The 25,553-nt window shown below is 42.8% G+C and overlaps 1 protein-coding gene across 4 annotated transcripts in view; it reads right to left on the bottom strand.

Annotated features, from left to right (window-relative positions):
• Positions 1-1,366: 1,366 nt before the first annotated feature.
• The window catches only part of SASH1 (SAM and SH3 domain containing 1), a 310,621-nt gene continuing 286,434 nt past the window's right edge, over positions 1,367-25,553 (bottom strand). For all 4 annotated transcript variants that reach the window (XM_010587065.2, XM_003404407.4, XM_010587107.3 and 1 more), the window contains 5 exons: positions 25,088-25,238; positions 18,834-18,947; positions 9,244-10,382; positions 7,366-7,497; positions 1,367-5,094 (listed from right to left, as the gene is read on the bottom strand). In XM_010587065.2, coding sequence (XP_010585367.2) covers positions 4,831-5,094; positions 7,366-7,497; positions 9,244-10,382; positions 18,834-18,947; positions 25,088-25,238 — 1,800 coding nt within the window. In that variant the 3' untranslated portion in view covers positions 1,367-4,830. The remainder of the gene's footprint in view (positions 5,095-7,365; positions 7,498-9,243; positions 10,383-18,833; positions 18,948-25,087; positions 25,239-25,553) is intronic.

Here is a 25,553-nt window from a genome sequence, read left to right as displayed (position 1 = left end):
TGTGTAACTTTTTCAGTAAACTTCAGACTCTTTTCCACAGTGGCTGTCGCATTTTTTACATTCCCACTAGCAGGAGGGTTCCAATTTCTATGCATCCTCACCAACACTCATTATTTTCCCTGGTTTGTTTTGTTTTTAATTGTAAGTTGTTCTATCTCCCATGTTTCAATAAGTGATTTGGTTTTAAGAACCCCAGATCAGTGGCTTTGAGGGAGAAAGATCTGGCAATCTGCCTCCACGAAGATTATTGTTGTTGAGGGCTGTCAAGTCGATTTCAATTCATAGCGACCCCATGTGACAGAACAGAACCGCCCATAGGGTTTTCTAGACCTTAAACTTTGCAGATCACCAGGTCTTTTTTTCTGGGGAGCTGCTGGGTGAGTTTGAACCATCAACCTTTCAGTTAGCAGCCAAGAGCCTATCCATTGCGCCACCTGAGTTCCTTGTCTCATGGGGTCGCTGTGAGTTGGAATCCATTCTACGACACTCACAAGGTTTTGCTGACAACTTGGTGAGTCATGAAGGCCTTGCTCTCCCTCCTGCTGTTGGATTTCGTTTTAGGGATGTGTGGATCGAAGCATCTGCCAGGCACCATTGCTCGCTCTCTCTGTGCTTTCCTCCCTGGCTTTGGGAAGACGACCCTCTCACATCCCGCCCTCCACGAATTCAGGTTCTCCCTTCCATCTGGAAGATTAGTGCCCTCTGGTGGTCACATGCTGCAATAGCTACTCCCTTTACAAAGGCTGTTGGCTGAAAGCAGCTCTGCGATCTTCCAGTTTGTTCCATCTCTGTTTAGGCCAAGGCAGCTCACATGGTGCAGTTAAACCTTCGCTGAACAGGGGGTTCAGGCCCTCTATCTCTTTACTCTGTCACTACCATCCACGTATGACCTTCAGCTCCTCTGTGGGTCTTTGTTCCCTACCCGTTAGTTGAGGGAATTAAAATAGATTATCTCCAGCTTTAACATTTAGGATTCAATGGCTTGTGATTTGAGGGCAATCATTCATTCAACAAATACTTTAAGACTTTCTGTGTGTCAGGTGTAGACACACGGGATATATCAGAAAGCAAATCTCTGCGTTCCCGAACTTTAAATTACAGGAGGAGGAGACAGATAATGAGCAATTAGTATGGAGCCTTGGTGGCACAGTGGTTGACTAACTAAAAGGTTGGTGGTTCGAATCCACCAGCTGCTCCTTGGAAACCCTATGGGGCAGTTCTACCCTGTCCTATAGGGTTGCTATGAGTCGGAATCGACTTGATAGCATCAAGTTTGGTTTTTGTTTTTCGTTACAATAAGCAAGTAAATGACATAGCATGCTAGGTGATCCACCCTATGGGGAAAACAGAGCAGGTACAGAGGATCAGGATGGTGGCAGAGGTGAGGGAGAGGGGAGAGGCCAATTTTTGATGATGTAGTCAGGACAGGCCACTTGGAGGAGAAGGTAACTTTTGAGCAAAGTCCTGTCAGAGAAGAGTATAAGGGAATTAGGCGGAATTTCTGAGGGAAGAGCGTTCCAGGTAGAGGAGAACCCCCACAAAAAGAATTTGGGTGTGTGTCCGAGAGTGAGTTTTGATGATTATGTAGCAGAAGTAATTGTGCACGACTACGTTTTTTTTTTTTTTACTATTTTTACAATCGATTTCATTCTCAAACCGTACTTTGTATATTTCTTTCCTAGAATTTCTATTGAGGAATTCCATTTCTACTCCATCCTTGAAATACCCAAAGAACAACAAGAATGACAAAAAGACGCACATTCAATTGAAGAAATTTATTTACTTTTTTTTCTAGGTACATAGATGACATAATTACAGACAAGTTTTGATACATAGGGAAACCCTTCTGTCCAGCTCTCTTTTTGCTAAATGAGTCATCACAATAATTTTTACAATTTTTAAAACAATACACAGCTTTCCTGGGCTGAAGCAATTGCAAGAACACATTGGTACCGGTATATTACAGCTACTTACAAAGTTTAAGAACAGCCATGGAGAAAAATAAGTTATTTAAATATTGATTTCATATACAGAAAGTGCAATGTTGTTAGTTGTTATATAACTTGCTTGACAGTTTCTTGTTTTCTCTATCAATCTGAAAGCAAGATAACTTGGACTCAGACTACTCGATTTTTTTTTTTTTTTCTGAAAATAACAGTGCACCCATGCGGCGGCTGCTTGGTGAAGTGGCCTCTGCTGCTGCAGTTACGACAGCAAACTCTGCTCTGTCAGAAACTGGTTTCCAGTAGGCTAATCATGTCTATTACACCCACACCTGGGTCCAGGTACCAGCAAGGGCCTCTGAGTAAGGCAAGGCCATGAGAAGATGCCTGCTTCTTGGTTATCTGGGAATGTAAATGGTAGTGGGGGCTGGCTGGCTGCTTTTCCTTCCAGACAGCTTCTGAAGTAAAAATTATACACAATGGATGTGTAGCTACCTGAGCTGAACTACCTTTCCAGGTGTCCTTTGTGCTTTCTAAAAACCACACAATTTTCTGTTACGCGGAATTCTGTACTAAATGCAACTGATTGAAACTGGGTATTGCTGAAGCCACCCCGTCTCCTAACACCCACCAGTGGCCCCAACCCACCACACACACACATTCAGGATTTTCTGGATCCACTGAAGAGTTTAAAGCGAAAGAAGACCAAACACTAAAAAGATTTTTTAAAAAACAATGCAGTAAAATAAAAACCACAGACATCTCAGTCTAGAAAGACCTTCCCATTGAACATTAATTCATGGTCCCTGAATTCGATTTCCTATGCAAAGGCAATGATTTCCAAAGAAGGGTTTGGCATTCTTAAGACACTCAAATCCAGAAAGTTCCCTTTTCTGAGGCTACTTTGACTTAAATGAAAATCTAGCACAGAACATGAACTAAAACTTGGAAATGCACGTCAGGTTTCTTCTTTTCCTTTGTTACCTCTAACTTGACTCTTGTGGTCTTTTTGCTCAGCTTCAGCAATGAGCAAGATGTCTCCGGATGTGAAGGTGGCAGAGTGTGAAGGCACGAAGAGCCTGTTCCTGCCCATCTGCACCACGTCACTTAAAATACGCCTAAATGATGCCATTACACGAGAACCCTGCAGCCTGGCTACATTCCCAACAGGCTATGTTCACAGGAACGCCAAAACTGGAGAGGACTAAAACGAGCTGGTTGGTTTTAAGAGCTCGGTTGAAGTTCGGCAGCTTTAGCCATTCTACATTTTTACCACATCTTCATGTGGTATCTCATAGAAGGTGAATATTATTGAAGAAACAGACATTATTTTACAAAAATGCATGCCAAAAAAAAAAAATTACATCACCTGAGAACATCCGTTTCCTCAGAAAACATGGATCTAGGTATATAAAGCAAATGCCAGAGATGCCTTGCTAATGAATGGAATCACTTTTTCTTTTTCCTGAGGGAACTCATTTGTTTTAATAACTTTTGATCAAAGCCTTGTGATCAAAGTGTTTCTATTGTAAATGATCACATGAGGCTTAAAGTGGCGCTTACGATGAGAACGTAAAGGAAAATCATTTTGTAAGCAATGAAGACCTTAATAGTTTGTTGTCTAAATTTGCTGTTTGCTGGAAAATCAGACACTAGATTAAAAGATGACAGAAGATGCTGAAACCAGTTGGGAAAGCAATTGAAAATATGCAAATACTTAATACACGGCTAGCGTGGTTGCTCTGGCTTCATAATGAGCCCTTGTTTGAATTAAAAGAATTACCTAAAGAAGAAAAGAAAGATAACAACGTCTTAATTATAACACTTAAAAAACTTAGAAGATATAGACTACTTCCCTTTTTAAAAACATCTTTCTGGAACATTCAATCTTACAATGACTTTTCGCAAAGGCAACCTGTTAGCTGATGACTGAAGTTTGGAATGGATACAGTCCTGATTCCAAGCCAAGGCAGCAGCATGATGACCAACACCATAACAAAAATAAACTGATTAAAATGAAAGGTAGTTACTACACACACACACACAATACACAGGCACATATACAAGATATCCTTATGTATTTCAGATAGATTCTTACTGGATTTGTAGTTAGTTTAAAAACTGAAAGCCAACATGAAATTTGTGCTGAATAAACACCCCTACAAAATAAGCCATGTCAGAATGAAACAATTAGAAAAGCCCAATTTTGCTGAAAACACCCCAGATATACTAGACGGCAGTCTAAGCTGAAGGTTTGGAACTATGGTTACAGGGTCGTGAATGCGAGTTAAATAACTGCTCAAAGCTTATGTTAAGGCAAATAAAAGCTGATTGCTAGAAAGCAATTATTAACATGTCTCTTGTTTATCTAAAGGAGAACAGGACGTTTTTTTTCCTTCTGGTGCAGCCAGATTTTCTTACTTTTGAACAAATGAGCATGGTCCATAGTGTCCACTAATTCACCAGTCTGTTACTTTGGCCTAGCTAAAGCCGGTCTGGCCCTCGGGCATCTTGCAGGGTGACAGAGAGAAGGCAAGGGCAGGAACAGGGTGCCCCTCCCTCTCCACCCCACCTCTCCCGGCTCACAGGGATAGTCTGGAGGCGCAGAGTCTGCAGCTAGCTGGCATCTTGGTTCTTTTGTGTTCTGAAAATAAAAATAAGTACTTGTCTTTTCTTTGGGGGTTAAGGAGAACCACACCAATTTCCTCGAGGGGGCTTTTCTGGAGGAGAGAGGGTTCTCAGTCCTGTGCCAAGGTTTCATGCTGTGTTTGGCTACACACTGGGCCTGTCTTCTGGGTCTGGTTCTGCACATCCAGGGGTGGAGGAATTGCATCACAAGCACAGTGAAAGGGTGGCTCTTGTCCAGGGAGGTCCAGCCGTGGTCTGGCTACACAGCCTCGGGGCCTGGTGGCAGTTTGAAAAGTCTGGCTGCGGATACGAGCTTGCTTATGTGCCTCTCCTCTGTGATGCCAGCCTCCTGAAGGCAAGTGTGGGACAGAGAAGGCACCTGGCTCAGTGTGCTGAACCCCGCCTCTGTGAGGGCGCTGGTGTACATGGGCAGACCGATGGAAATCAGCCAGTCAGACACGGACGACACGCACCCAGGAGAGAGGGGCTTTCTACAGATTTCCGTGAGGCCACCACTTGGGATCTGGACAAACAAAAAAGACAATATTATAGAATCGACACATGCCACTTCCTTCATGCATAAGAGGAGCAGTCCTGCAGTCTTTCACTGCTGGACTATTATCTGAAAGTGATAACGTGAAATGCCAAAGACTAGGATGAAGAGTTCTTTCTTGACTTCTTAAAAGACGAGACAAATTTTGAAGGATGTGTAGGAGTCTGTGGGAGGTGCGGATGGTTAATGCACTTAGCTGCTAACCAAGAGGTTGGAGGTTCGAGTCCACCTAGAGATGCCTTGGTGATCCACTTTCAAAGAATCAGCCATTGAAAACCCTATGGAGCAGTTCTACTCTACACATGGGGTCGCCATAAGTTGGCATTGACTTGACACCAACTGGTTTTTGTTTTTTGGTTTAGGCTCTAGAAGGTATTTGGAATGAGATCAAATGCCAACTACGTGTTCAAATCTCTAAACTGTAAGCATTTGTCTCACTGTACTGTGGTCTACAACGACAGACTCCTAAGGTGACCTGAAAAGGCAAACCTACACGATAGTGTGGAAAGTAAGATATTCAATGGCTATGGCTTTTATAAAGTACATTTTCCACTGTATCTTGAATCTACATTAACAATCAGAAAATTAAACATTTAATCAATATAGTTACAAAGAATTTAATATGCAATAATGTAAGTGTTGGCTAAGGCAGGGAAATGGAAATTTATACTCTACTACGTGAAATATGGAAACCCTGGTGGGATAGTGGTTAAGTGCTATGGCTGCTAACCTAAAGCTTGGGAGTTCGAATCCACCAGGTGCTTTCTGGAAACGCTGTGGGGCAGTTCTACTCTGTCCCATAGGGTCGCTATGAGTAGGAATTGACAGTTTTACTTGAAATATTCACCAGTTTGTCATTCTGTGGTGGCTTGTGTGTTGCTGTGATGCCAGAAGCTAAGCCACGAGTATTTCCAATACCAACAAGGTCACCCATGGAGGACAGGTTTCAGCAGAGCTTCCAGACTAAGACAGATTAGGAACAAAGACCTGGTCATATACTTCTGAACATCAGCCAGTGAATATCCTACTGATCACACAGAATACTGTCTGATATAGTGCTGGAAGATGAGCCCTTTAGGTTGGAGGGCACGCAAGATACACAGTAGCTACAACATGGACTCAGACATGGCAATGATCATGAAGATGGGGCAGGACTGGGCGACATTTCATTCCATTGTGCGTGGGGTTACTGTGAGCAGGAGCCCACTCAGTGGCGACCACCACCACCAACAACCAGAAATACAAAGTATTACACTTTTCAGAAAGGTAATTTGCTCATAAGTATAAAAATCCTTGACATTTTGCGTAGTCTCAGTCAAGCAAAATCTCTTCAAGGACTATATCCTTAGAAACTAAGCTTGAAAGTTTGCAAAGATTTATTAACAAGGATGTTCTTCACTCAATTGTTTACAATAAAAAGTTGGAAACAATCTAAATGTCCAACGTAGGAGATTGCCTAACCTACAGTACTTCCATCGCTCAAATACTTTGAAATATTAATACTATAAAAGAATTTCTAAACACAGGGGAACAGATTTACTATGTGATAGCTGAAAACAACCAAGTTTCAAAACAGTACGTCTACTATTGCATGGACAACAGAGACAGGCCAAGACGGGTGTACAAAAAGTTTTCACCTGTGCTGGGATGATGGATCATTTTTTTCCCCTAAAATTCTTTTTTTCAAAAATTGCTAGGCCGAACCCTGAAAAGCACTGCCCTGAGATAATCTTTAAACCTTAAACCAAGAATATCCCCTGAAGCCTTTTTAAAACCAAACAGAAGTTTAGCTTTACTAGTAAAAAAATGTCTGCCTTGAGTATTACGCTTTTACGAATTATCTCCATGGGATCAAACTGGCAGCAGCAACTCAAACAATTAGACAAGAAGCTTAGGAGGCAGAGAGTTTATGTTAATCGGGGAGGGACAACTCAGAAAAAGAGGGTGAGAATGACTGTACAGCTCGAAGTAATCAGTGTCACTGAACTGTGTGTGTAGAAACCATTGAATTGGCGTATGTTTAGCTGTGTATATTCTCAACAACAACAAAATAAATAAAATAAAAATATTTCTAGGCTGAACATGTATTACTTACTCCCCACTCTCCAGGATCTCCTGTCTAGAGCTATAATGAGCCCTTGGCTAGTCAGCAGTTGCCAGCACGTGAATCCTTAAAGCACCAAAAACTAGACACACTTCAGAAAGCCGTTTGCAGGAAAACGCGAAGTGCAGGCTACTCACCGCCATGCGGTGCTGTTTCCGAAGCAGCTTCACACGGATCTGGTCCATGTTGGTGGCCACATCCCTCTCAGGCTGATCCAAGTCCTCTGCGTATCTTTGTACCAGGGCTTCCGGAATCCCACAGCGGCCGTGCTGTGACAGAAGAGCAGAAACGTGGCATCAAGGAGGCAAGAACTTTTAGCTTTTCTCCACGGTGCATCAAAGATAAGGGAGGGTAAGGCATTTAACTGCTGGGAAATATCACTCAAAGTTTTTTTTTATTTGAAATGTGTAGATTTTCTTTATTGTCAGGTGGGTGTTTCAGAGGAAATACTTTTACATCTTTACCTTTCAAGTTCTGGTGAGCTCTAGTAAAATGTTCTGAAACTTAATTAAGGCGGAACAGAATCATCTGAGATTTTCTGGACCGAAGCCCTCACCTCACCCTGCCTGATCACTGCTCAAGACACGGTTCCCCTGATGTTATTGAAGACAGTTTGCTAAATCGCAGGAGATAGGGACAAGAACCTACTCAATAGACTTTTTAGGCTTCATCTATTAAGAGTTAAGGAGTCCTTGGCTGGCACAAATGGATAAGCTCTCAACTACTAACCAAAAGGTTGGCAGTTCAAACCTAGCCAGAGGAACCTCGGGAGACAGGCCTGGGGACCTGCTTCCGAAAAGGTCACAGCCTTGAAAACAGTTCTGCTCTGCACACGTGGGGCAGCCGTGAATCAGCATCAACTGAAGAGCAACTGGCTTGGTTTTCTTGGTTATAAAGAATTAAGCTGCCACGTCACTGGGCCAGTATTTGCAGTAGAATTTTACAGTTCTTTCCATTCACTAAACACAGAGGAAGAGGAGGAAGATATGAAGAAGAGGAAGGGAAAAGGGAGAGCTTATTGTAATGTGTTCTTGGTTATCAGATTTCTATAACGACTCCCAGAAATGTATTCTAGCCAGACATGTATTTCCAGGAGCAAAGCACACACAGATCTATTATCAGTTATTCATTCCAAAGTCATTTTGGTATTGCTAGATCGACTTTTTTTTTCCCCAAATGAAAATTATTTTTTATTATAGATCTACATATTTTTTAGTACGAGAGGGGTATTTGATACAATCTTATTTTTTTCCTGTTACCCATATAGTTAATTGTACAGTAGAGTTATTATTGCTGAATAGTGTTCAACAATTTTCAAAGTATGTTCACATCTGTTTTATTTGCTCCTATTAATATCTCACGGAGGCAGTTATGCAGGTTGCTATTAACCCCACCTTACACATGGGGAGATGAAGTGGGGAGAGGTGACTGTCTGAAAATCCATATGTCTAGTAAGACGTGGAAACCTGAACTCTGGTCTCTCCTGGGTGCTGAATCATTCCATTCAGAAACCAATTATAGCATTGACAGCTCTCTCTGCAAAATATAAAACCAAAAAAACAAACCAGTTGCCCTCGGGTCAATTCTGACTCATGGCGACCCCATGTGTTACAGAGTAGAACTGCTCCATAGGGTTTTCATGGCTGTGACGGTTTGGAAGCAGATCGCCAGGCCTTTCATCCGAGGTACCTCTGGGTGGGTTCAAACTGCCAACCTCTCAGTTAGCAGTTGAGCTCTTAGGTGTTTTCACCACCCAGGGACTCTGACAAGTGACAAGTTTAGCTACCAAAAATTAAAAACAGACACGTAAAAGTAAAATGAAAGAAAACTTCAAGGTCGTTTGTGATTTTATATGAAGACTGGGCTCACCACTTGTCAGCTGCAGCGGCTCTCTGAATGGCTCACCCAGCTGGGGCTGCCGCTTGGCCCCTCAGGACAGCCAGAGTGTTCATCTGACCAGGCTGCCTGATTACAAAAGCAAAGGCCTGTGGAACCGGGGACAGGGCCTTTGATACCTTATCAGAGTATGGCTCCTCAGTGAGATCGATGCCTTCTGCTTGTAGCTTGTTTTCAGTCAGCATTTCCAGATCGACCCCTCGGTTACAGGACACCTTCCTGGTCAACGCCAGGCCCAGCCTCACGCCATGCTCCTGAAGGCTCATGCTCTCTGGGAGCTCTGAGAGCCAGGGAGGTGGTCTTGGGCTTGGGGGGCTGCCAGGTTCCTGCCCTGAGGCGGGCCTAGCAGCCTGTGTTGCGTGGCAGTCAGTGGGGCTGATGGGGCCACTCCTTTTAACCGGCAGACACGGCGCATCAGGGCTGGGGAGGGTCCCCCCAGAGCCACCGGGAACAGGGTAGAGTCCATTAGCCAGGCGTTCTCTGCTCTTTTTGGCAGGAACAGGTGGAGGCTGAGGATTTTTTGGCTGCGTTCTTGCCTCAGGGACCCTCTGCTCAACATCTACCCCTTCTTTGGTGCCTGGGGGATGATTTGTTCCTTCAAAATCGTGCCCTTTTTTGTGACCCTCAAGAGGCGTCCTTGTGAAACTGTGTTTAGCTCCCGGAGGTTGAGCATCATAGTTTTTGGGCAAACACTGAGGAGGTGATGTGCCCCGTGAAGAGACGGCTACTGAACCATCCACTTTCTTAGTTGTAATTTTCTGAGGTTCAGAAAATCTTTTGCTTTGGGTCAGCAGCAATGCATTGTCTACAGCAGATTGTTGTTCAGGGGTTTGAACCTTGGTGATGGAGGCGGTTGTCTTTTGTGGCACTTCTGGTAGAATCTGAGGGGAGGGTCCCGTCATCCCACTAGGCACATCTTTTTCAGCATCAGGCTCTCCTTGAAGGTCATCCAGGGAATGGGATCGGGGCCAAGTTTCCACAGTCTGGGGGCCCTCCAGGGTCTCGCAGCTTCGGCAGATGGAAACGGGGAGGCTTCTTCGGTTTTTATTCAAACCAGTCGCACACGGCTGGTCACAGGTGGTGGAGGCGTGAGGGGTAAGCCCACTGCCCAGCCGGCTCTGCTCTCCCTGCTTCAGTGTGTCCGCTGATTTTGTTAAGGGCAGTGTTGGGTAGTTGCCCAGCTGGTTTCTGTTGAAAGACTTAAAGCTGTGCTCGGTTGATGACTTGGCAGATAGGAGGCTAGTTTTCCTCATCTTGCCTGGGAGACAAGAAAATATTTTACAATCATATTTTAAAAGAGAAGCAATCAACTTGATATATAAAGGTGTGTTAACATACTTAAAATCTCCAGCTCCTACATCCCATTCTTGAATGACACTAAGGACATAAAATCACCATTTATGACACACAGTGATAGAGGGTTATTATGGCCCCATTTTTATTTTTAGAAAGAATTCTTAGTCTTATTGAAGGACTTGTGGAGGCTGAAATTAATTGGGTTATATGAAAAAGAAATATGCTTTGTCAGGAAGTAAAATAAGTCTGGGCTTCGTGTCTGTTCTTGGCTGCAATCAGTATGACAGAGGGTTGGTTGTCCTGACACACTGACAGTTGATTTCTGTTTGGTGAATATGGTTTCCTAAGGTCATAGTTGAAATGGAGAGGTGGCCTCAATTCCAGAATAGGTTCCATATAAGTGGTGCCCCTAAGGTTTATCGCTGGTCAATGAACACTCAAATTTTACCTTCCTTGAAGCGGTTCCCCACTTAGTGATTTGTTTATGTGTACGAAACAGAAGTATCTTAGAAACAATCAGGAAACCCTGGTGGCATAGTGGCTAAGTGCTACGGCTGCTAACCAAAGGGTCAGCAGTTCAAATTGGCCAGGTGCTCCTTGGAAACTATATGGGGCAGTTCTACTCTGTCCTATAGGGTCACTATGAGTTGGAATCGACTCGATGGCACTGGGTTTGGTTTTTGGTTTTGGTGCAGAAACAATCAACCAACCTTGGTAATAACAAGTAAACATTAGCTCAAGTGAGTACTTTGTCACTGACAGCCTATAAAATTTTGATATATTCTAGGTCCCAAGGAAGCTACAGCCCTGCTTATATTATCCGAACCATTAGATTGATGATGGAGCTATCAACCAGACATACTCTACTTTCTTGATGATTGGCGATTGATATCAACTGCTGCTGCTGCTTAATAAGCTTTACTGAAAGCTTACTATCTATGGGCCAGGTGCTGTGCTAAACACTTTATTCTTATTAATACTTTTCTCTCTCTCTCTGTCTCACACACACACACACACACACACACACACACACACTATTATTAACTGTCCTTTTTTACATTTTTGGGAAACCCTGATGGCATAGTGGCTAAGAGCTGTAGCTGCTAACCAAGAGGTCAGCAGTTCAAATCCACCAGGCGCTCCTTGGAAACCCTATGGAGTAGTTCTACTCTCTCCTGTAGGGTCACTATGAGTTGGAATCAACTTGAAGGCAGCAGGTTTGGTTTTTTGGTTACATTTTTGGTTAATAACATGTTGGTGTGCTTTGACACTGAGCAGAAATGTCTGATGGGAATATTCCAGGTGATAAAAACATATGAGCTTAGTGATCCAATGATTACATCAAACTAAAACCAAACCCACTGCCATGGAGTCAATTCTGACTCATAATGACCCTATAGGACAAAGCAGAACTGCCCCATAGGGTTTCCAAGCAGTGACTGGCAGATTGAACTGCCGACCTTTTGGTTAGCAGCTGAGCTCTTACCCAGTGCACCAATGAGTATAAAAACCAAACCAAACCCATGGCTGTCAAGCTGATTCTGATTCACAGTGACCCTATACGTGCCACCATGGCTCCATTTTGCTGCCATTACTTTATAAATTTGATTATTGCAGGCAAAGGGTTTTGCAATGGCTATAGGCTTCTCGATGGCAGCAGGTTTGGTTTTGGTTTGGATAGGCCTCTAGAAAAAAAATAAAAATCCTAAACCCACATCAGGTTCGGAAGGTGGGAAAAAGTGCTGGCTCTAATCTCTACAAAGCCACTGTCTTATAAGTAAATGTTTACTTCCCAGTCTATATTTTTAGTAAACATTTTGAATTAAACATTTTAATTTAGAATTTTGATATTTCCCATTAAGCTAGGAGAAATCAGGGGCGTCAATAGTGCCTACTCTCAGAGGGAAGTGGAAACTTTTGGGTAAAAATGAGAGACACTCCCTGGTAAAATCTCTACATGTATGGTATATAGACAAGGGGCCCTGGTGGCACAATGGTTAAGCACTCGGCTGCTAACTGAAAGGTTGGCAGTTCAAATCCTCTAGTCACTCTGAGGGAGAAAAAAACCTGACAATCTCCTCTCATAAAGCTTTCAGCCTAGGAAACCCTATAGGGCAGTTCTAGTCTGTCACACATAGTTGCTATGAGTCAGAGTCAATTCAATGGCACCCAACAACATCAGCATGATGTACAGACAAGGGAAAAGGAACAGAAAGAATAGGGTGGGGGCGCTGGTACATTACAAGGGGTTTGGCCATTATCAGCAGGGAAAAAATTGTTTCCTTCCATGATTTCACAGCTTTCTACCAAGCTCACTTTAATTTCAAACCAGTAATATTAAATGTGGAGCTCTGGTGATACAGTGGTTCAGAGGTCGGCTGCTAACAAAAAGGCCGGCAGTTCAAATCCACCAGCCATTTGAATCCATTGGAAACCCTATGCAGCAGTTCTACTGTGTCCTATAGGATTGCTATGAGTCGGAATCAACTTGATGGCAAAGGATTTGGTTTGGTTAATATTAAACGTATCGTATCATGCATAATTCTAGACTCTAAGACTGATGAATAAGAATATTGGTCTACTCAATCAGACTTTTTATTAATGATCCCATCTTTTCCTATAAGACACACATCAACACGAGGTATTTTGCATTTGGCCAAGCAGGGACATGGTCAAATGACGTCTGTCCCGTATATATGAAAACATGGGGGACACTGACCTGAGGCCCCATTCCCTATCCACAGCTATGCTCCATATTGATAAATGAAAGTTGTCAGACAGATATCATTAGCCCAGTGTTACTGCTGAATATCCTGGCCATGGTCTCATTTTTCATTAACAGCAATATCATTACAGATAAATGGAAAAGGGAAGTACTTCTTTAGAATGGATATCACATTAAATCTAAAGTTTAAGAAAGGTAAAATTCTTAAAACCCTTTTTGCACAAATTTTAGAAATATGGTTTTCCTTCCCCTTCACCCCCACAATAAACTGTATATGCATAAAGTCCATTTTCACACTCTGCGTGTACTGGGAAGAGCCCTGAGTTCACCCTGAGTTACAAGCACATTTGCCAGCTTCTTTAATCTAGGTCTTTGGCAGGTGTACCCAGATTCTTCTGGGCATTAAAAATTCTGCCAATGTTATCTGTAGAATCCTCACCAACCCAGAACAGCTTGGAGAATTAACTGAAAACAGTTTTGGAATATGGAAAGATTATTAAAAGAAAAACCTTCAGGACCCAGACGAGAGTTTGAGTTTTACTGGAGTGTTCACTGTAATGCTGACCTAGGCCCTGTCAATACTGGGGCTTTGGGAGATCTGCTCTCTTCCCAGCTGATAGATACCTGGGCATGTCTGGGCTCGTGGGCCACGCATCGAGGGCTCCACAGTCCCCATCAGAATCAGGATTAGTGTGGTGCAAGTGTGGTGCATAGGGTGTAAACTTGGAGGTGCTTACTCTCAGAGCTGTGCAAGTGGGTGGCTGGCACATGAGTGAGCACTGCCTTCAAAGTTGGGCCCCAGGCAGTGCCGCTACTTCACCCTAGGCCTGGCTGGGTGCCCACAATGGCTATCAAACTACTTTTTACCCTGATCCACAGTAGGAAATACATTTACATTCATTGTCCAGTATACACACCAACGCACACACACGACCAAAACAGATTATAAGTAACAACGCTAACCCTCTGTGGAATGCACTCTGATATTTTCTGTTTATTCTATCTTACAAAACTGCTTTCGTGACCCACTGAAACTATCTCACAACCCACGAATGAATTACGACCTGCACTTACAGAACTTTGCTGTCATACGTGCTCCATAAACACTGTAATGCAGCGCTACTACATGGGATTCCAATGGCAGCTAAAAATGATCAAATCCAGGCATTTTTTGCTTATGGTCTTCAGGCGTCCGACAGAGATTGAGATTGCTGCGGCAGTGTGAACCCTCCACTATTGTTTCTAATCTGGCTATAATGGGAGTTTCTGGGTCACAACAGGAAACCACGGAGCCATGGCAATCAATATTTAGCCTACCTGACCCCATTCCACTTAAGACTCTTCTTTTGTGTGATACAAGTGAGCTTTCTGAAATTTCATGTTGACTGCTCCCCGAGTCTAAGTACAGAGAGGCCACAAACCAGGAGTCGTGGCCTTCAAATCACCCTCTCCGGCGGTAACTGCCTCTGGACAGGGGATGCCTATGAAGGCATTTAAGAGACCGCAGCTTGTGTGACCCTGATGGGTCGTCCACCTGGTAAATTGTTTTCCTTATGGTTCTAATAGTTCCCAACACTCAAATGTGTGTTTTTATTGAGTAAAAAAAGGGTCACAGGAGACACACAATTTAGGTTTTATAGCTGCAGGTGTTTTAAACAGAATTGATAACCTCACACAGCCAATAGGAGGACAGAAGAATCTAAGTAGACTAGAATGATGAAGAGGTCAGAAAGGAAAAGATTACCATGGAGTTAATTATGGTTATAGAATCACCCTTTTTGAGAAAACTGTACCTTTGAAATTAGTCATTTTCAAAGCAGGGGTGTGCTTTTTAATGAAATTTAATTCAGAGACTCAATTTATAAAACAGATCAAAGTCGAAGCGTTGGCGTGGCTCATGGTAAAGTCTAGGATCAACCCCACCTCTGCCGTGACCACCACCCCTAAAACCACCAAGAACCCTGTGGCCACTGAGGTGCTCAGGGACCACGGACTACAGGTAAAAACCAGGATTGCAAGTGGCATGGCTTTCTGAAGCAGAAGTTATGAATCACATAGAGACGCACTGGCTCCTTTTAACATGCTTTGGTGTTGATCTCACCATTCAATACAAATACTCTCCTAGAGAGAATAAGAACAGCATCATGAAGCTTGGTTCAATGTTTGAATAAATAAAAGTGGGGGTGGGGGATACCATGGCCTTTCACTTAATCGACTTTACTATGAGCCATGTAAGGGCAAAGCAGAAAAGATGAAATGGAATCCCCCAAAACTCAAGTCTGTTGTGAAAAGATCTCTCTTTTAAAGTGCTTTTAGCTCATTTGAATTGTGAACTTCTGGCAATTTCACACTTCGGCTGTATATGTTTATGCTGCTTTTCACAGTGAAGTTTGTGGTTAATCCCACTGTTCCGAAATCTAAGTGTTTATTAAATATCCATATGTACTCATCTATGGTGGCACAGTGGTTAAGTGTTTGGCTGTGAACAGGAAGATTGGCAGTTTGAATCCACTAGCTGCTCCTTGGCAACCCTATGGGGCAGTTCTACTCTGTCCTATAGAGTCACTTTGAGTCTGGACTTACTCAAGGGCAACAGTTTTTTTTTTTTTTTTTAACCCATCTATGGAGGATATACTATGAGCAGGCCATGATTTAAAGCTGAGTTCATCATTTGCAGTGGGTATAGAATTCCATACTCCAGTTAACAGCAAAAGCACATACTCTCCCATAACTTCCAATAACTGGACCACGGGTAGGGCTGGCCCAAGCGTGAATGGCCTGTATTCATGCTCTCTGACGGAGATGGAAGTAAATACTCATTAGATGTAGGTAGGTAATTGTCTTGGGTCTAGCTGATATGAATTTTTGAGTTTTTTTTTAAACAAACAAAAAATATTATTTTAGAATTTAATCATTTACTCAGAGACCCATTTTGCAAAAAAAAAAAAAAAGCCATTATTGTTTGGATAACTCAGCCATTTTACGTTATGTTAATATAAGTAGTGTCATATTATAATCTTTGATGTGTTTGTCACTATGGGAATCTATCTTGTCATCAAAGGGTCGCTCTGCAGCTGCGATCCCCATGCAGACCAGCATGTCTGCTTCACTGGGCAGTGTCTGAATGCCAAGGGTGGCCCTTGCCCAGGCTTACAGTCTATTTAATATGAAAAATTGGGGTGAGGGGTAATGACATCACCAAGGGAACCAAACCTTCATTCTTTGGCTTGGCATCTTTTTCTCAGTAAGGGCTCCTCCAAATCCTCATACTGAAATAAGAGCCACATAAATGACATAAACAGGATAGTCTTGCATCTCAGAATAAATAAGCAAATAGGCATAGCAGCCTTCCATGCTATGTACTGGTTTTATCCTTATTTAAAAATAGGTCCACATATTTAAGTCTAAATACAGCAGTCCCCCTTATCCATGGGGGATATATTCCAAGACCCCCCCATGGATGCCAAAACCGTGGCTAGTACTGGACCCGCTACATACTATGCTTTGTCCTGTACCAAGGAGCAGCTGGTGGATTCAAACTGCCAACCTTTGGTTATCAGGCAAGCTCTTAACCACTGCACCATCAGGTCTCCTACACATACATGTCGTTGTTATTGTTTTTGTTAGGTACCGTCAAGTCGGTTCCGACTCATAGCAACCCTATGCACAACAGAATGAAACACTGCCCGGTCCTGCACCACCCTTACAATCGTTGTTATGCTTGAGCTCATCGTTGCGGTCCCTGTGTCAATCCACCTCGTTGAGGGTCTTCCTCTTTTCCGCTGACCCTGTATCCTGCCAAGCTGATGTCCTTCTCCACGGACTGATCCCTCCAGACAACATGTCCAAAGTACGTAAGACGCAGTCTTGCCATTCTTGCCTCTAAGCATTCTGGCCGCACATACATACATATGATAAAGTTTAACTTATAAATTAGGCACAGTAAGAGATTAACAATAATAACTAATAATAAGATAGAACAATTATAATAATATAATTATAATAATATAGTGTAATAAAGGTTATGTGACTGTGGTCCCTGGGCGGGACAAAGCAGGACAGCTCAAAGTTTCATCATGTTACTCATTTAACATTTTTGGACTGTGGTTGACCGTGGGTAAATGAAACCACAGAAAATGAAGCCACAGATAAGGGGGGACTACAGTAGTCATTTTTGAAGGTAACTATTAGAACAAATGCAAATTAAATCCCTTCTTGCTTAAAGCTCAAATAAGCCGAGATGTCACTGGCTGATGTATGACCAGACTAAGTAGTGAAGAGTATTGAGTTGAAAATGCTTATACTACTGGAAAATAAGGAGGTCTAAAATATTGTCTTCTGTCTTCCTTTTTCATTGCCTAGTTTTCACATGTCTGTGAGGCAACTGAAAATACCATGGCTTGGGTCAGGCTCACTTTAGTCCTCAAAGTGACATCTTTGCTTTTAAACACTTTAAAGGGGTCTTTTGCAGTAGATTTGCCCAATGCAATATGTCATTTGATTTCTTGACTGCTGCTTCCATGGGTGTTGATTGCAGATCTAAGTAAAATCACCTCAAATGCATGCGAAAACTAGACAATGAATAAGAAACACCGAAGAATTGATGCATTTGAATTATGGTGTTGGTGAAGAATATTGAATATACCATGGATTTCCAGAGCAAACAAATCTGTCTTGGAAGAAGTACAGCCAGAATGCTTCTTAAGAAGCAAAAATGGCAAGACCTCATCTCACTTACTTAGGACATGTTATTAAGAGGGACTGAACCCTGGAGAAGGACGTCATGCTTGGTAAAGTAGAGGGTCAGTGGAAAAGAGGAAGACCCTCAATGAGATGGAGCGACACAGTGGCTGCAACCATAGGCTCAAATACTCCAATGATTGTGAGGATGGCTCAGGATCAGGCAATGTTTCATTCTGTTATATGTTAGGCTGCCATGAGTCAGAATGGACTTGAAGGGACCTAATAACAAGAAGAAGAAAATATTGTCTACCAGTGACTGAGAGTTTACTGTAAGCCAGGTTGCTGCCATGTGAGAAACATGATTCAGAAGAAAAGAACAATAGCTTCGGGTTATTATTTAAACTTTCTAAGCTTGAATGTCCATTTAATAAATGCTAGGAATCACTAATATATTATTACTTTGTTTCATTCTTAGAAGAATCTGTACAAGAGAATTTCATATTTTTATTTCATAGGTAAGAGGGCTCGGAGACGTGGAGTAACTTGACCAAAGTCTTCAGCTTGTAAGTACCCTATACAGGGTTCAAATGCTAAGTTTCCTTCCTCTAAATCTCTGGCTATTTTCATGATTCACACTAGGGGTTAAGACTCTAAGTTACTTCAGGACTGCTCTAATGCTCTGGGTCCCCTCCTCTGATACACAAGTTTAGTCTTCAATTCTTCCCTTTACATGCTAAGTAGGACGGAAGGGTGGCGATGGTGAGAAGATGACTGTATATTTCATATCTCAGAAAACATCAGTTGCCTAGAAGAGATATCCTTCCTTCTTCAATATACAATTAAGCATCAATATTCCCGGAAAATTTCCCCTCCCTACAACCAGTATCCCCCAAATCCATGGCGCGAGCTAAGGAAGAGAGTCATCAGCCAAAGCGCAGATGTCAGGAGATGAACAAAGTGGCGTGCGTATGAAGAGGTACCCATAATGACCCGTGCTGACATTACCATTTTCCAGGTTCTCGCTGCTCTCGTAGCATCCTGAGTCTCGTGGGGAGCATCCACTCAGGCCCTGGCTGTCAACAAGCAGCTTCTCCTGGGATCCTGACTGGTCGCTGTTACCTGCAAAAGGTGAACAAACAGCATGGAACCATAAGGGGAGTGAAAAGCAGAGGTTCAAAGTCAACCGAATCCTGATCTTAGCCCATCATCGCCATGCTTTTTTAAGGCCTGGGCTTTTGAAAGAGAACAAATTATTTTAAAGTATATGCAATCAAAATGAACTGCTGAGGTTATAACTTTTTTTTTTTTTTTCAGATAAAGATTTGGAGAGAGAGGACATGGCTGGCACACACCAGTGCCTTCTAAGTTACCCAAACAAGGATGGCTCTGGCCTTTGGGTTAGTCGGAAAGAAGAGACACTCAGTGCAGCGTGCCGTCACTCTGTCCTTTATGAGTGATGGCAACATCGAGTGGAAGCAAATAGTTAATAGATGCCCCTTTCACAAGGTGATATTAAGCCATATGTTTTTCAAAGATCAAGAAGACTTATGTTTCAGTTATTTACATTACCAGCTTTTGGGAATGAATATAAAAGTGTCAAACGAAATTTCAATTTTTATCAGCATTAATGAGGAGTCTTAGCCCCTGCAGACATGTGAGCAGAAGGAAGGCTGGCAAGAGGAGGCAAAACCTCCTGAACCTAAGAGGAGCCCGTGGCAAATCTTTTGTTTTTGTCGTATGGAATGTCTTTCTTGCCAGGCTACCTTCTCCCTTCATCTTGGGCCAGAATTTCAACTCCCTGCACACAAAGGGTAAGACAGGGAAAGCCCCCAAAACTCCCTCTAATTTGAAATCAGGAGCCCTGGTGATGCAACAGTTAAGCATTTGGCTGCTAACCAAGAGCTTGGCAGTTCGAACCTACCTGGCAGCTCTGGCAGAAGAAAGACCTGGTGATCTGCTTCCCTAAATATTACAGCCAAGAAAGCCCTATGGGGCAGTTCTACTCTATAACATGGGTTCACTATGAGTTGGAATTGATTCAACAGTACCCAGCCACAAAAACAACAGGTTGTGCAAATGGTTAAACACTTGTCTTAAGGTTGGAGGTTCAAGTCCACCCAGAGGCACCTCGGAAGAAAGGTCTGGTGATCTACTTCCAAAATAACCCTTTGAAAACCCTGCAGAGCACAGTTCTACTCTGACACACATGGGATTACCATGGGATGGAATTGACTTGATGGCAGTTTTTTTTTTTAGCTTGAAAGTAGTAATGGAAACTCTGAAGGTAGATGACTGAAAGTTGTACATCCTCACTCTAAGGAACCCTTTTAAAGAGAAGGGTCAGGTATTTCTGTTGTGTGCAGGTCAGCTTGGAGTAAATCAAGTGGAAGGTCATGAGTGTCTTCAATACCCCACCAGCGAGAGTCTCTCCACGTGCTCTACGAAGAGGGCACGTGTAGCCTTCCACGGGACATGGAGGTTACACGCAGAGCGTCTTGGCATTACCATGCAGACTAAGTGCTTGGTCACATACAATGGAAACCAAGAAAACATTTGCTACATAAAATAACCAGTTGCATAATGAACGGCTTTAATTTTTTTTCCTTTCTCTTCACCCTCTCCCTGTCCTGACCACACCGAGAACAAAGAGATAAATAAATGAGAAATCTGATGCCTTCCCTCAGGTCGCCAAAATAAAAATGTGGGAGAGAGAGGGCCGCCGTTCCACATCTGCACCAGCTGTTCCTGTTGTCCATTTGCCACTTCCTGTTTGTATTTCCCACATGGAAAGCATTTTATAACACACTACAGCAATATAAGTCCTTCACTTAGAACCCCAAAGTAAGAAGTGCTATTTTTAAAATGATTAATGAAAATTTCACAATTTGGAAGCTCAAGAGAAAAATACCCCTTCCCCGAGACACACACACACACACACACACACACGGTGGAACATTCTAGAGTGATGTCCTCATTGTGCGGAAGAGTCTGTGGATTTTTGAGGTGGCCTTTGTTCTAGCCTACCATGTTATTTAGGAAAATGATACTTATAAAATGAGGGCTTTGAGCTATTGGTTACATGCCAGGAAGAAGAACTGATATAGTTTGTCCCTGGTGACTACTGTTCAGTGTACCACTGCGGCCAAAACAGCCTCCAAAGTGCTGACCAATGGGAATAAAGCAGCAAATGTTCCCCTGCAGGAAAATGCATACTGTGTTGGCAGCTTTGGAGATTCCAACCTCACAAGAGACAGCAAGATACCTGAAGTAATTATGGGGATGGAAGGGATCCTTTGCATGTCCTGAAAACCACAGTTTAATTAATAAAACTATGATGCATATGTCAAGGGGCTAGAGTCACTATCTTCCAAAATGAGCTAAGTAGCAGCTACTAAGAAGGAACCCAACTATCAACTTCTGTAAAATTCCCTAAAACTGAAAGCCAGTGTTTTCCAAGTAAGTTGCCCTTACTTACTTGTAAGAAGAGATGGGGTGTCCCTAACACGTACTACAGAATCAAGTCCATGTCCTTCTCCCCATACTGACTAAAACTAATGCCAGCATACAAAGGGAACAATGGAAATTATTACAGTCAAATACGAGAGGATGGTTTGTGGGGCTGAAGCCCCATTTGGATGTGACCTGCATTTGGGCCTGAGGGACTTTACTTGGGCTAAAGGCCCCCCTACCAGATCACACACACACACACACTGAGGAAGAAGATGCTAAGACACTGATGAAATCTTCAAACATCAAAAGGGTGGTCATGTGAGAGACTGACTTGATTTGTAAACTTTCCCTTAAAGCATAATAAAAATTATTTAAAAAAGGGGGGGGGTGGTCATATCCATGCTATGACATGGATGACCCTTGAAAACATCATGACGAGTGAAATAAGACACAAAAAGACAGAGAATCCCTGATGGAGCAGGACAGCAGTGGGATGCAGACCTCAAATTCTTATAAAAAAGAGCAGACTTAATGATCTGAGTGAGACTAGATGGACCCCAGAGGTCATGGTCCTCAGACCTTCTGTTGACCCAAGACTGGAACCATTCCCAAAACCAATTCTTCAGGCAAGGATTGGACTGGACTACAGGATAGAAAACGATACCGGTGAGGAGTGAGATTTTTGGCTGAAGTAGTCACTTGACACTATGTGGGCAGCTCCTGTCTGAAGGGGAGATGAGAAGGCAGAGGGGGACAGAAGCTGGCTGAATGGACACGGGGAATATACGGCGGAGAGGAGGAGTGTGCTGTCTCATTACGGGAGGAGCAACTGGGAGTACATAGCAAGGTGTATATAAATTTTTGTATGAGAGACTGATTTGATTTGTAAACTTTCACTTAAAGCACAGTAAAAATTAAAAAAAAAAAAAAAAAAAAAGACGACAAAAAGACTAATATTGTATGACCCCAGTTATGTGAAATATCCAGAATAGGTCAATGCACAGAGACCAAAGTTTATGAGTGGTTATCAGAGGAGGACAGGAGGGGGAAATGGGGAGGCATTGCTTGGGGACACTGAGTTTCTGTGAAGGATGATGACAAAATTTGGGAACGGATAGTGGTGATGGTTGTATAATATAGTGAACGTAATTAATGTCACTGAATTGTACATATAAAAATGGCTAAGATAGAAAATCTTCTGTTATAAATATTTCACCACAATAAAATTAAAAAAAAAAGGCGGGGGGAGGTGATTGTGTGCGAGGACGCTCACTGTTTTTTTTGGAGAACAATTACCTCAGGAAGGAAGAAAGAGAGGGGTTCATGGATAGCAGGATTTCCAACAGTCTCACGACACTTATCTTTAAAAAAAGGTAAGAGTCGAAGCAAATATGGTAGAATGTTAATTCTAGCTGGATTTAGGAAGTGGAAACACAGGTTTTTGTTTTATTTTTCTCTGTGCTTTCCTGCATATATGAAATAATTCTTAATTAAACTTCTTATCTGAAAATTAGTTATTAAAAAGGGAGCTGTCACTTGGCAGACCTCAGACAGTGTGGGTTTGGGCTTAGTGTAAGGAAGAGCTGCCTGCTAATTAGCATCTTTTCCACATGGAAGCATGTCTGGAGGCTAGCACTGCCCATCCATGGATGTGAGAGAGGCTGGCTAGACCCGACTGCCAAACAATGCTGGCGGTGTGCTGTTTACTCTCGCTCGGAGGCGGGACTAGTGAGCCTTCAATATCTCTACCTATCTTCATAGATCTTGATAGATTGCTGCATCTCTCCAGTGAATAGGTATTTGTTTGGACAGAACAGTTACTTAGAGGGAGAACTTCTTAAACACGATGAACTGTGCTGAATGTAAAATCTTACAACCCTAGGGTAAGTCTGGACCCAGAATCTTGGCACTACTCAGCACCCCTGAGCCCCTGAAGCCTTTGTCTTAGAAGCAATAAAAGGCAGTGCCACTTTACATACCAGGGAAGTTCTAAGTGGTGGTACAACAGAGATTCAAGATGGTATTTATGAAGAAGCAAACAGCCCTACTTAGCCTTCTGAGTTAGCATCACTATGGACTACTAAATGTCCCCTAGTGGGAACAGGATCCTAGAGGGGACAATAGATCTGAGCCAATGTGGCATGACACAGACTGATGGGCAAAGATACCAGCCCATTAAATGTCCCCTCGTACAAAGCCCCCGTGGCACACTGGTTAAGAGCTTGGCTGCTAACCAAAAAGATTGGCAGTGTGAATCCACCAGGTGCTCCTTAGAAACCCTATGGGGCAGTTCTACTCTGTCCTATAGGGTTGCTATGAGTTGAAATCGATTTGATGGCAACAGGTTTGATTTTTTGTGTTTTGGTGCAAATCTCAAGAAGCGGTGGGAGAGGGACAATGGGCTTAAGCCAACGTGGCAGGGCATAGACTAAGCACAGGCCCTGACAATACTTAGTATCTAGCTTTGCTCCTCCTCCCTTCTGAATGCTAAAGGAAATGCATTAACAGAGTATATAAGCCAGTTGTCCTCAGTAGCTGAGAAAGAGTAAATAAGCTGTTTTATCATCGTGTGGTCCAGAAGAAGGGATAATTTAATATTGATTAATTGTTTGTTGGCTACAGTAGGCACGGTACCAGGCTCTTTACGCACAACCTGGCTACAAACCTCCAAGGTGTCTCTTGAGGGATTCAAATACTACAGAGACCTGGTTATAAAGTGATATTAACAGTGAAACACAATTCCCGCAGCTCTCTCCCCAAAGGTGCCGTGTTTATCTAGGACTCAGACATCTATCTGATGGTGCACGTTTCTGTGTTATCAGTCAATTTAGAGGGAATACCTAGTAAGTAGAAATGAATTTAACTCTACTGAGACACTTGCTTCTCTTAGGCTTGATACACCCAACAATGTATAATTTTTCTTCCACCATTAACCGTGGTTTTGGTATGTCTTTCAGCAATAGAAATGCTATTAGATACTGATATCCCTGAAGCAGAGTGCTTGAAAGAAAACGTATTTGAATTCAGTAACTGGAAAGTATACTCCCTTTGTGATGAGTAAATTCAGGGATAGTTTGGATGTCAGATTGAAGAATAAAGAGCAAGATAAGACTGGCTTAATGGAGCAAAAGATCCTGTGCATTCAAATAGACTGCATCAACTCTGTGAGCTCACCGGATTCTCTTCGTGGGCTGTAAACATGAACTGTCCTTAGGCTGGGAATCTGCAACAAGTCAATACGGAATCCTGTGCTATTCATGTTCACTTCAGACAGACATTTTCTCCTTGTTCAATGGAAGGTGGTGAATTCCATTTATTCATTAAGCAGCCTATTCAACAAGAAAGCAACCTCTCTTGTGCTATGGGAAGTAATTAACCCTTGGCCGGGTAAGACACTTCCAATTTTTCACACGTTTGTGCCCTGGTATCCTAACGACCTGCTGAAAGCTACACATCCCAACAGTACCTAAGGGGAATCTACCATATTTCTTTAAAAAACAGCAATTCAGTTGTCAGGCACTTGGTGCAGCATTTTTACTCAAATATTATCTGGAAACATGCCAGCAGAGGGATCTGTAGTAAGGTTTTTTTGGCGGGGCTCCAGCATTAACAGGAACATCAGCACTGGGAACTTACATGTCTTTGCGCTGTTTGACATAATTAATACAAAAATTGGCCTTGGCTTCGGAAAGCGCAGGACCAAATGAATGACTACCCAGCCTTAAACACGTGCTGGCGGCTCTGGAGAGACCTGCTTTTGAACTACTAATGTGACTCATCGACCAAACTCCGTGCATGGAGGGACTTACTGTCATATTCCTGCAACAGCTCCACTGCTGTCAAGAGGACAGCTCTGTGCTCTGGGTCTCTTATATTTAACTCATCCAAGTCTTCCTCCTCCAGGAGCTTAAAGGTGTCCAAATCTTCATACCCATTAAACAGGAACGTGGGCATGTGTTCCTGAGAGAGAAAGAAGGCAGAGTGAGTTCGCAGGCCCAGTCCTGTGACACAAGCCTAAACCCCTAAACTCTTTTCCCATCATTTCTATGCTAATCTAGAGATTAGTGTCATTTATAATATAATCTGCACAACCCACTCCTACAGCTTAGTAGGCAGATGGGAAATTTTATTAATCATGGGTTGAGAAGAGGGCATGCTGTGACAGATTCCACTGGGTTGCCTTATAATTGGGCCCTTGACATGAGCTGATTCCTTTAATGGAACACATCACAGTATGGAGGAGAGTCCTCCTTCATTTACAGAGCTATTGAAATT

The sequence above is a fragment of the Loxodonta africana genome, chromosome 1 (genome assembly GCF_030014295.1).
Source record: "Loxodonta africana isolate mLoxAfr1 chromosome 1, mLoxAfr1.hap2, whole genome shotgun sequence".
Lineage (NCBI taxonomy): Eukaryota > Metazoa > Chordata > Mammalia > Proboscidea > Elephantidae > Loxodonta > Loxodonta africana.
The sequence above is the reverse complement of the archived record's forward strand: the minus strand, read 5'-3'. Positions and strand labels throughout refer to the sequence as shown.